This window comes from Clinocottus analis, unplaced genomic scaffold (genome assembly GCF_023055335.1).
Source record: "Clinocottus analis isolate CAN_PGR_092001 unplaced genomic scaffold, fCliAna1.0.p SCAF_15, whole genome shotgun sequence".
NCBI classification, from domain to species: Eukaryota; Metazoa; Chordata; class Actinopteri; order Perciformes; family Cottidae; genus Clinocottus; species Clinocottus analis.
The window spans coordinates 14,577,080-14,589,081 of NW_027175876.1; the positions used below are offsets into that span (position 1 = coordinate 14,577,080).

At 42.5% G+C, this 12,002-nt stretch overlaps 1 protein-coding gene across 5 annotated transcripts in view; it reads left to right on the forward strand.

The window, feature by feature from the left end:
• tab2 (TGF-beta activated kinase 1 (MAP3K7) binding protein 2) overlaps window positions 1–10,963 on the forward strand; it is a 53,423-nt gene extending 42,460 nt beyond the window's left edge. The window contains exons 3-8 of one of the 5 annotated variants that reach the window (XM_068577261.1): window positions 1–933; window positions 3,328–3,488; window positions 4,472–4,565; window positions 7,086–7,181; window positions 7,978–8,064; window positions 8,866–10,963. The exon at window positions 1–933 is cut by the window's left edge and continues 769 nt beyond it. In XM_068577261.1, coding sequence (XP_068433362.1) covers window positions 1–933; window positions 3,328–3,488; window positions 4,472–4,565; window positions 7,086–7,181; window positions 7,978–8,064; window positions 8,866–9,005 — 1,511 coding nt within the window. In that variant the 3' untranslated portion in view covers window positions 9,006–10,963. The remainder of the gene's footprint in view (window positions 934–3,327; window positions 3,489–4,471; window positions 4,566–7,085; window positions 7,182–7,977; window positions 8,065–8,865) is intronic. The other 4 variants (XM_068577266.1, XM_068577262.1, XM_068577264.1 and 1 more) reach the window with 4 other exon arrangements.
• The last annotated feature ends 1,039 nt before the right edge of the window (window positions 10,964–12,002 follow it).

Here is a 12,002-nt window from a genome sequence, read left to right on the forward strand (position 1 = left end):
CGATCAGCTCCCCCACGAATCCCCAGGCGCCCTCCATCCTCCCCACTGGAAGTCAAGCCTCCTCCTCTGGCGTCTCCTCATGCTCCTCTTCCTCCTCCTCGTCCTCTGTCATGCCCACCTCCCTGTCCACTATCAGCCAGTACAACATCCAGAACATCTCCACTGGCCCGCGGAAGAATCAGATAGAGATCAAACTTGAATCTCCTCAGAGGAGCAACGCCACAACTACAACTGCCGTGATGCGGACAAGCAGCGGGCCCCGATCGTCCTCCACATCCTCCTCCTGCCCTTCCTCTTCCTCTTCCTCCTGTTCAACCGGGGTGGCCACTGTCCCCACCACCCCTCTCTCCATCGGAGGCCCAGGTCTGAGCCGCAGCCAGCCCACTGTTTACATCTCTGCCAGCCCGCCTACTGCTGCTACCACTCCCTCTGAGGAAGCTGTCGTGGCCTCAGCCGGCCCCCGCGCTCAACCCAAGTTTTACATTTCTGCCAATGCCTCCAGCGACGACAGTGGAGGTAGGAACCCTCCCACAGTCTACATCTCAGCTAACCCTCCCTTGCAGGGGCCCTCAGGAGCCAGGAACATGGGGGGCCAAGTGAGCATGGGCCCTGCGTACATCCACCACCATCCACCGAAGTCCCGTGCCTCTTTAGGAGGGGGAGGCACGACTTCGTCCCCGCGTGTGGTGGTGACACAGCCCAATACCAAGTACACTTTTAAAATCACAGTGTCCCCCAATAAACCTCCGGCTGTGTCCCCCGGAGTCGTGTCCCCTACGTTTGAGCCCAACAACCTCCTTAGCCTCCCCTCAGACCACCACTTCGTGGAGCCTGACCCGCTCCATCTCTCAGACCCACTGTCGCCACACATGGAGAGGCCGAGCGAGCCGCGCAGACTCAGCATGGGCTCCGATGACGCAGCATACACACAAGGTGAGCAATTGTCTCTCTGATCATAAGTCTCTATGCTTAAAGAGAAGCCAATGCAGGAGGCCAAATAGAAATAGAAACACCACTTTGGAAAAATATGTTCTCTCAAGCCTGCAAGTTTACAGATACATTTCAGCCTTGTTAGGGCTGTTTCTTTCATTGTTTATTGGTTGTTTAGCAAATGTCAAGTGGCTTAAGAGTGCACAGTGATGGGAGTTTTTAGTTTTAGTATTGTGCAGGTTTCTTTTCCTTTTCTCTACCAGCAGCAGTGGGTCAAAAGCTATTTCCATCACTTCCTGCCAAGACAGTAATTTTACTATGAAGTATCCTGTGTGATTTATGAAGTCTTTTCCATAACATTGACTGTAGTGCATTTCTTGAGCCAAGTTGTGTATACTTGCTCAGTCGCTGGAGGCATCACTGCTCTGCATGTCCGCCCCCATGTGGTAGACCAAAGTGAAGGTGACTCGCTGCGATGATGTTAGTGTGAGTCCTCTGCAGCGAACCCCTGAGACTGGTGGATTCTGTAGTGTGAGTCAAACGTGTCGGAGAACACTGCCGTTTCCTTTTTTGGGTGTTCAACTGTATCACGTGTGAGTCACTGGCTTTTGGCTCTTGCACGGCGGTGACTATCACCAAGATGGGCTTCAGACCGGGCATGCTGCCTCTGCTGCTGACCATCATCAGCCCACTTTCCCCCAGACTTTGCCTGCTTTGGCTTGGAAAAAAATACATATTGACACCAAAGATGTACGTTGTAAAAAGACACACCTGTCACCACTTGACTGTTAATTAAATATGAATTGCAAATGGTAACCTACACCAGTCACCATTCATGCCAGGTCTGTAGCTCATACCCACCTGGCAGCAGAATAACAATATTATAATGTTGAAAACCCAGTTCTGATTTGCAAAGTGAAGGCATTTGTTGGAGCAAAGGTTAAAAGGAAAAGATTTTATATCTTCCATAATGTTGCCAGACACCTCTAATAACAGTCTGACCTTGTCAGTCGCTAAAACAAACACTTTTAGTGGGTGCACATTGACGATGCGGAGCATGTTTGGCAGCTGCAGCGTTTTCAGTACATACTGGTCCAAATTCCAAAGGTTGTTCTTGTCCCCATTAGTCACTAAGATACAAAAACATGGGATTTTTTTAAACCTGGATCAAATGATCCAGGTTTTAAAAAAATACTGAGGTTACTCTTCAAGTCAATTTGATGTATCCAAAACATCTATTTGATTATACAAGTCTTTCTGTGTTTTGTTATTGTGGGTGAATAATCTCACACAGCCAGACAACATCTTGTGAGCTAAATTTAGACTCAAATAAAAACAAAAAGCATAGTTCATAGAGTCAGATGTGTACCAGACGATTCAAGTGGACCTTTAGAAGATAATGTCTTGCCTCCCCGAATTCCTCTGAAAACTCTACAAAAAATAATAATAACAATAAAAATAGTAGTTGCTGAAGGTCAGGTGTAACATGGATGTCTGAGGAAAGAAGAGCACGGTCATTCATCCATTGCACAGCTTACTTAAAATGACAAAAACATAATTGGATGTGTTTGTGAAGAAGGAAGATGAAGTTTTAAAACAGCATCATTATCACATAATAAACAAAACAATTTGTTGAACCCAACAGCTAAACGCCAGGATAAGGCACATCGATGGAAACGTCATCCAAAACAAAATCTTACCACCTAACAAGGATGTATTTAATCTGTCCGCAGTGTACAATTACACAGCTTGAGATGTGGTTGTTGATGGCTTCTCAGATACTACTGGGTTGTGTTATTCAGTTAGTAAGTTGTGAAGTGGCATGCGTTTGTGTGGAGCAGGAGGGAGAGTTGTTCGTCATCGAAAGTCTGTATGGGAGGAGTTACGACCTGTCAAACGGATGCTGGAACTACAGTGAATTATGAGAAACGCACTGTAGTGACCTGAGCAGGACTTGTGCACAGTGGAAAAAAAGGGCCCACATTAAACACCCCTTGCCTGCAACAGTCTTCTAACACACATCTGATCTTCCCACAATAGACGATGAAACGCAGGCAGAAGAATCTGATGTAGTTCCCCTGTCTCTGATTACACAAAGTTGTTTTTTATGCCCAAAACTGGTTTGATTGGGTTTATGGTGGATAATTGCCGTGATACACACGATACTGACACATTTTCAAAGTGATCTTTATATTCAGTTTTGATTTGCAGTTTTTAGTTCCACAGAGTTTCCCCTTCATATAATCATTGAATTACCTTCCTTGTTGTCATTGCATGTCGTACAAAATGTATGCGTAAATGTTTTCACTGTTTGCCAGTGAATTAATTAATTAATGCATGCAGAAGCGCATAGGAGCTGATATCAGTGGCGTCTATATGCGTGTGTGTGTTCTACAGCGTTGTTGATCCATCAGAAGGCCCGCATGGAGAGGCTCTGGCACGAGCTGGAGCTGAAGAAGAAGAAGCTGGAGAAGCTAAAAGAGGAAGTCAATGAGATGGAGAACGACCTGACCAGGAGACGGCTGGAGAGATCCAACTCGGCCTCCCAAATTCCTTCTGTAAGCTTCATTCAGGGATTGTTTTTTAAAGAATACACATTTGATTTCTGCTTTCCCCCCTTTATTTAATGCTACTAAGGTTGCTGTTATATGGTATCGGACTTGACCATTAGCCAGTTGCCCAATTCAAATGTTACAAACTGGTATTTATTGTTGCAAACTGTAATCATCAGCTTCAGAGTTGGTGCTCATATTTCCCAGTTATCGCCAGCCAGAATGTAGAAAAGTTGGGACATTTGAAGGGGAAAACATCAAGGAATTCAAACCAACATCTTTTATTGGCAGCAATCATTAACAAAAAACTATGATTTTATTAGCAGTCATCAGAGAGATGTTCTTCATAACTGCAAACAGATGCTTCCCTGGTTATTACTGACAGATAAAAGCTGAGCAGACAAAACAAAACGATTTTTGTCACATTGCCATTCATGGGCCCTGCTTGTGGCACATCAACACACTCTGACACTATGTTGATTACAGGGTCTGTTTATGATTTGGCTGATGCGCTTGCATATTTTTCCGACTTGGCGTCACAGATCCCTCTGGAGCTGTGTGGCACGTCCCGCAGCTTAAACGGCATCAACGAGAGTTTAAAAGAAACCGTAAAAAGTGAACACGACACTTTATTTATCGCCGGCGCAACTTCAATATTTACATTAATATTTGTAGCTGTGAGTTTGGTGAAAACCTCTTGGGTTCAGATCAGGTGTCACTCTCAGCTTTTTTTTGTGGAGTTAGCTGTTTCTGTCGGCTGTTAAAGTTTGGGTCAACAGAGGGAGGAGAAGGGTGGCAGGGGGGAGTGGCTGCAGAAGGTCAATTTGCTGGTGTTGGTGAGCTCAGAGCTCCTTAGTTCTGTGTTGTTCACTGAGGCCAGCCAGCTCTGGAGAGTGAGGGGTGGGGTGGGACTATATCCAAGCCAACGGCTACAGTATTTGTTGTATGTGTTAGCCTGCTGATCCCCCTCCTGTCTCATTGTTTTCCAGATCGAGGAAATGAAGCAGCTGCGATGCAAAAACCGGTCACTGCAGATCGACATTGACTGCCTCACAAAAGAAATTGATCTCCTTCAAACCAGAGGTACGATTCCTTCTCCGATACATAATCATCGATCTTCTCCCCTGAACTGGAGCGCAGCTTATGTCTGTAGTTATATAACATGAACAATAAGTCAGTTTTTGATCCTTGGCCCAAAACTGCTCCCATCGGCTGCACACACACACATACACACACACACACACACACACACACACACACACACACACACACACACACACACACACACACACACACACACATGGTGCTGCCATTGTGCTGTTAACGAGCAACGAGCAATTCTTCCTGAATTGCATCCTGTCACTGGTCGGCAACAAGCAATTTATTAGCCCCCTGGCACTGCTGACCGAAAACGAGCCGCCGACCAGCAGCTTCGGTCCGTGTATTTTGCGGCAATGGGCTTTCGTTTTGAAATGAGAAAACCAAAATCAGTAAACAGCTCGTTTCCTGATTTCCGTTTGGAAATAGGAAAACAAAAAACGGAAAACGACCCATTTTTCGTTTTTGTTTTGATAATAGAAAACGAAAAACAATCCGTTAACTGATTTTCTTTGATGTGCTTAAACACGGACATCGATAATTAAAATACTGCGTGGAAATCTTCTCTCTCAATTTCTTGTAGGTTTTTGTGTTGGGACCCGGAAATTACGTTTCCTCAGAACTAATACGCATCTTCTAGAAACATATTTTCTCCCTGATTACGTCTGTGTTTGACGCATTACAAATATGTTGATTATATGTCAGCCCTCTGCTTACATGAATGTGACTGTCAAGCTCGTGTGAGCAACTTCCGGGTCACAACACAAAAACCTACGAGGAATTGCGAAAGAAGGTTTCCACGCAGTATTTTAATTCTCGATGTCCATGTTTAAACACATCAAAGAAAATCAGATAACGGGTCGTTTTTCGTTTTCCGTTTTCTATTATCAAAACGCAAAATGGGTCATTTTCTGTTTTTTGATTTCCTATTTCTAAACGGGAATCGAGAAACAGCTCGTTTTCCAATTTTCTCACTTCCAAACAAAAATCCGTTGGCCGCAAAATACACGGACCAGCTTCACACAGGTGAAGGGGAGCCAAGAGGCGGCTCCCATGAATGAATAGACCTGCTGGTCCTTGGGATTTAATGCCAGGCATAAACCGTGGCCAGCTAAGATGTCAAGTCATTGTTTTTGTAATTGTTTGTCATGGCCGCCAGGTTGGCCGCCAGGTCTGCGGGGAGGTCATGCTTTCTGTCTGTCTGAGCTGTCTGTCTGTCTGTCTGTCTGTGTCTGAGCTGTCTGTCTGTCTGAGCTGTCTGAGCTGTTGCAGCGTGTTCTGGAGGACTTAAAAGTGCCTTTTCAATTTGCCTTTTCAAGTTTTTCTCTTTTTTTTTCCCTTTTCTTTAATGGTCTCATGATTAATCTTTCCAAAGAAAGACAAATCCGTCCGTCCATGGCTAATGTTTCATGTTGTCATTGACTGTTGACTCTTCATCACGCCTATCCAGCTTGTAGGGGACCTACAAATGATCAACAAACTGTAGCAAAAAGGCATTTTCAGCAATCAACTCAACTAAAACCAACCTACAGAGTCTGTTTTGACCAATGGCGTAGCTCAAAAACTGACAAGTTTGCTCACCTTTTGTACGTGCAGATTAAGTCCAGAAATATCAAACGTTATGCTACATGAGATGAATAAATCCCACCATCTCAACTGTAAGTGAGCCAGGAGGAGGGAGATTGGACTCATCGTTTGGGAGAGGGGCGGGAGGCTCACCTAGCAGGGATGGGAGATGGAGAGACACCTAAAGTGGTGCTCAACACTTGACTCCAAAACAGGGTTGCCAGGTTGCTTAAACCAACCGTATACTTTAAATAAATGAGATACGATGCACTTATATGTTAGCTTACTAACCTGACCTGACCTATAAAAGTTTATTACAGCAGACTAATACAAAATCTTTTTAGACTGTGTGATACTTTACATAATTGTAATCTTAGCAGTAGTGCAGCTGTTATGTTCTCCACAGTTTCCTCAAAAATGAACCGAGCACGTCATTGGTCGCTTGTCCATCCGCTGTCTCCCTTTTAAATTTTAAGAGGCACATCGAATTGACCATTTGCGTGACTGGGTGAAATGTCGTCTCAACAGGAGAGGAAGACACCTTCTGACCATCACCAGCACAACAACTTTGTATGTTTTGAGAGGCCAAGAATTGGTTGCCAAATTCCCAAAATTGTTGTTGACACTCGCTGTCGAGCCCTGAAGGGCCAGCGAAACACACCCGGCCCGGTTTAAGATATGATTAGAATCCTGACCATCAGATCATGTTTCAGATATTTTGTGTAGTTTTGTGTCCTTGTAAATCGCGCAGTTGCATTTGTAAATAAATGCAGTCGTCCTTGTTTTACAATCTAATCGAAGCATGATAGTGACGGCATTGATTGATGGACCCGATGACGGCTTCCTGCTGAGTTAGAGTGGATGTGTATGCTTGCTTAAGGTACTGCACAGCTCGATATGAGAAACTGGCAATCTTTCTTTTCTCTTCATCTGTTACAGGACCACACTTTAATCTTAGTGCAATCCATAATTTTTATGACAACATGGGATTCCTCGGTCCTGTCCCACCCAAACCCAAAGGTACTTTATCTATCGGTAAGTTTAGAGGAGACTCTCTATCTATCTATCTATCTATCTATCTATCTATCTATCTATATATATATATATATCTATATATATATATATATATATATATATATATATATATATATATATATATATATATATATATATATAGACACACACACACACACACACACACACACACACACACACACACACACACACACACACACATTTTCTTTCTATTTGTTACCTCATGGGCTGAATGTCAGGCATTTGTAATATCCACTTTTCATTACTATACTACTATATTTATTGCATGACTTGACTCGTCATTTTTTCTAGAATGACAGGGATGTTTCAAGAATAGTCGACAAATTCTTTAGGAATGAGAACTGTGTGTTCTTGCTTCAGTGCCGAACCAGTTCACTTCAATTCCTTCTGAGCTTTTTTTTCTTCTTTTAAACTGTTGGAACAGGTTCATGTTTGTTGTATTTATTTTTATAATAAACAACCCGATAGTAATCTCAAAACCTTTTCCTGATTCTGGCTATAATCGATATTCACATTACCATCAGCTGTTAAGAGTAGCTGAACACTTCTGTGCAATGAGAGATGCACTTGCACAGATCAAACAGATTGTTTTCTTTCTCTAGATGTTATAATCGTCTCAGGATCTTCGTTTTACCCTGATAATGACAGACTGACTACTGATTTCTTCTTCCCCTTCCCCTGCTCTGTAATCTCTTCTTTTTTTTCACCCTTCCATCCGCCTACCCCTCATCCGCTCATCCCTCCCTTGCGCTCTGCTCGGCTCCATCACTGCCAGGGCCAGACACAAGAGGATGTAGATATAATGTGACCTCTGAACTCCTGATGGAGCCCTCCTTTGGTCCTTCCCCTCCTACCTCACTTGGTTGGTATCTCTGTCCTCTCTCATTTCATTCTTTCTCCGTTCTTCCTATCATCGTCTTTAACGAACTTCGGCCCTGCACCAGGAAGGGAGCTCAAGATAACCTGCTTATTGGGGTCATTTAAGCTCCTAGAGCCGATAATGCTCACCAAACGGTGCACAGAATTAAAATAATAAATCCAAAACTAATAACACTTTTTTTGACTATAGACTGTATTTTGTATTTGCTCCAAGTGCGTTTTACACTAACTTGCAGCTAAAAGAATAAGGTTGAAATACAAAGATAACCCTATCAATTTACATATTCACACATTCAAAAAAGAAATATGTCAGCTGTCCTTTCTGCATTTGTCACATTAAACCATGTGTTTCAACTATATCGTATTCGTGTAATATTATTTCACAATCTGCGCACCAAGCTTTGATTGGGCGTTAGGTGCTTTTTTTCAACATTTTTAAACAAGTTGATCAGTTTTCTTGAACATGACTTGCTCTGGAGCACGTTAGTTGTGCAGGTTATCATGACGCACTGAAAATTAGCCATGAATCCTGCTCCGTAACATAGGGTTCTGGTGTTTGAACACACGGTATTCAGTATGATGATATTTTCCTAGATGTCTTGAATCAGTTCCGTATTCCCGCCGTGACTCAAAAGAACTTGTATATGTATAGCTGTGTTATCCTTTTAATGTCAAATGGCCAATAATCAGATGACTGCAGTGCATTTTGGCACTTTTTGTGGAGAAGCACTTCTTCTCCTCCTATGTTCTGACCGCCCATTCGTCCTCTTCCTCCTCCTCACAGACACAGGCAGTAAGATTGTGAAGCCCAACGCAGACCAGGAGGAGGACGAGGGGATGGAGTGGAACTGCACCGCCTGCACCTTCCTCAACCACCCCGCCCTCAACCGCTGTGAACAGTGCGAGTTCCCGCGGCACTTCTGAGTTAACAAGGCTGTGATGCGCCGCAGCCCGCCAGTCCAGAGTAGAAAAAAAGGGCATCTCTGTTTCTTCTGTTTTGCTAGTCGTATGACAACCGCAGGGCGGGAGAGGTGTGTGCGTCATTGTCACCGAGCATCAGTCGCCCCGCTTGGTTTCTTTCTTCCCTCCTCTCTAAGGTGTTAGAATGCTGTCCACTGAAGACACACTGGATGGTGTTTTACAGCACGTGTTTTTCCACGAAGGCACACGGAGTCGGACGATGCCTCACCTTAGAGACTCTGATGCTGCAGGGTCAAGGCTGCTTGACGGGCGACAATTTCCTCCTTGGGATACCTCGCTGCCACTTCCAGTATTACGAGTGTGGCCCTGCAGTGTGACGGCACACATACATACACGCACACAAACACAAACGCAACACATACAGGTGCAAATGTGCCTTTTGCTGATCACATATTTTGTTGTTGTTCTTCCTCTGTGGTGACATGATCGGGGAATTGGGAACTGTGTTCAGCCACTGCTCTCCACCTGAAAGGGAAAACTAACAGACTAATCATGGAACTTTTTCAAGTTTGTTTGCTGTTTCTAGAGGATGTCAAAAAGTGGGAACCAGCAGTGTCGCTGCCACTCAAATGTGCCTCTTATCCTCCCCCCCTAGAGCCCTTAGAGCCCCTTTTCTGTCTTCTCAGCCATGAGTTAATGAAAAATAAACTAAGTTGCATGCTTTGTGTACAGTACACGGAGGCAGAAACTCCTCTCAAGCTTTTTACTGTACATACTTTTAGAATGTGCCTTGAAAGCCTTCTTCCTCACACTATGAATCACTTGTATTTCCTGTAAGTATAGCTTTATAGACTTTATTAACTTGTTTTTTTGTCTTGTTTTGTTTCCCTCTTTCAAACAAAAGCTTGCTCCACTTTCTTTTTTTTTTTAAAGCTTTGACTTGATTTCTGTGAGAGTTGAAGCCTTGCAGAAGGAGAGGAGCGAGCCATTAAACCCCTTGCAGTCATCATAAAGCTACATCTGACCCGTTTCGATTACAGCTTATGTAATTGCTCAGCTGCCTGTGTACGATCTGCAGATTCAAAAAGGAAGGCGATGGATGAATCTTTTTTATTTTATTTTATTTAGTTTTTTTACGGCGTCAAATATGTGGTTGGAAGGGGTCATAATGCAAAATTACAAACTGCCATCTTATCTGACAACTGGAATGTAGGTTTAATGTTTCCGGGACAACTTCACCTCAGTGCAAAGAGACGCTCATTTTTCAGAACGATCAGGATGTTACTGCAGATCTATGGAATGTCGGATTGGGCGGAAGGTCTCCATGTCACTGTGCACCTGATTCAGGTTTTATTTTTTTGTGAGGTAACAAAGATCAAAGTGAATACGTTTCAGTTTACCTATGATGTGGAGATATTTGTATGAGTCCCATTGCAACAATAGTTACATCATGGAAGCAGACTACAAGACTTTGTATACTTTTATTTGTATTTGGCTCATTTCATCCTCCTAAGCTTTTATTGATGAGGGTGTTTCTAAAGTTTACTATTGTCATTACCTTACTTTAACTGTGGAGTAGTTACTGTTTGTTTTTTGTTTTTCTTTCCACGCTTGTGAAAAACGTTGCCTTGCGTCAGTGCCTTAGAACTATTGAATTTGTATCGTTTAACTATTCTGTCACGTCCAAGTGCCATTTTTAAAACCAAAAATTTTAACCCATTTCAAAGTAGAAGATGGATTATTGTCTCTTAAGCACTTACGCCATACTTTTTCCCTTTTTTTTCCAATCCAAAGAAACCAGTTTTCAGCTTTATCTGCACCTTGGTGTGAAGAGGCAGTTTATTCATGTTTTATCAAATGAAAAAACAAATTGGATATCTAAAGTGTTTCTTCGATTTTAGCTGGGAAAACTGTCTTTGTAACAGATAAGTTATTTGTAAAAATAATTAAAAAAAAATCTATTCTGAGTTTTTTGGTTTGTCTTTGTGATGATGCTGATGATTTTATCCACTAGATGGCAGAATAGACCAACATAAATATTTCTTAAATATGCAGTGGGACATTTACAGGATTACAGCAGCAAAGGGGTAAAGTACACACAATAGACATTTAAAAAAGAGACAATTAAAAAAACAAGTGATATATATGATAAAACAATACAAAAAAAGTAAATTTATAATTGAATATTACATATAGAAGCAGAATAAATAAATAAAATAACTATTTTGCACAGTTTTTATATTGCACCGGTTAAAGGGATAACCGGGCTCTGCGGGTCTGACATGGGAGGCACTGCTCGCACCACTGTCGAATGTCCTTGAACATAGAGAGCCAGTAACAACGTTGCCTTGCTCGTTCTGAAACGTAAACAGAGAGGCCTGCTCCATAAAGATTTCAAGTTTATCAACCCTTATCCAACGAGTACATATAGGTCTATACCATCTCGTTAACTATTTTATCCCCCTCACATTTTTATAAACACACTGCAAAGGCTTTCAACTAGGATCCTTACCTTAAGTTCCTCTGGCAGCTTCAGTCGTCACCTTAGAGCAGTGGTTCTCAAACTTTTTCTGTCACGCCCCACTTTGGAGGAAGAAAAAGGTTCGGGCCCCACAGCCCCAACAACATTGGAACTAAATGGTCCAACTTTTTGACACTCCTCCATCCATGCTTTTTAATTAATAGATTAAAGAAAATGTAAATCCCTTTCAAGTAAACCAGATTGCTCCATCTGACAAAAACTCATAACGTGCAATCACCTTTGTTAAAACAATGCAAATGAAATTATATACACTACCGTTCAAAAGTTTGGGGTCACCCAAACAATTTTGTGTTTTCCATGAAAAGTCACACTTATTCACCACCATACGTTGTGAAATGAATAGAAAATAGAGTCAAGACATTGACAAGGTTAGAAATAATGATTTGTATTTGAAATAAGATTGTTTTTACATCAAACTTTGCTTTCGTCAAAGAATCCTCCATTTGCAGCAATTACAG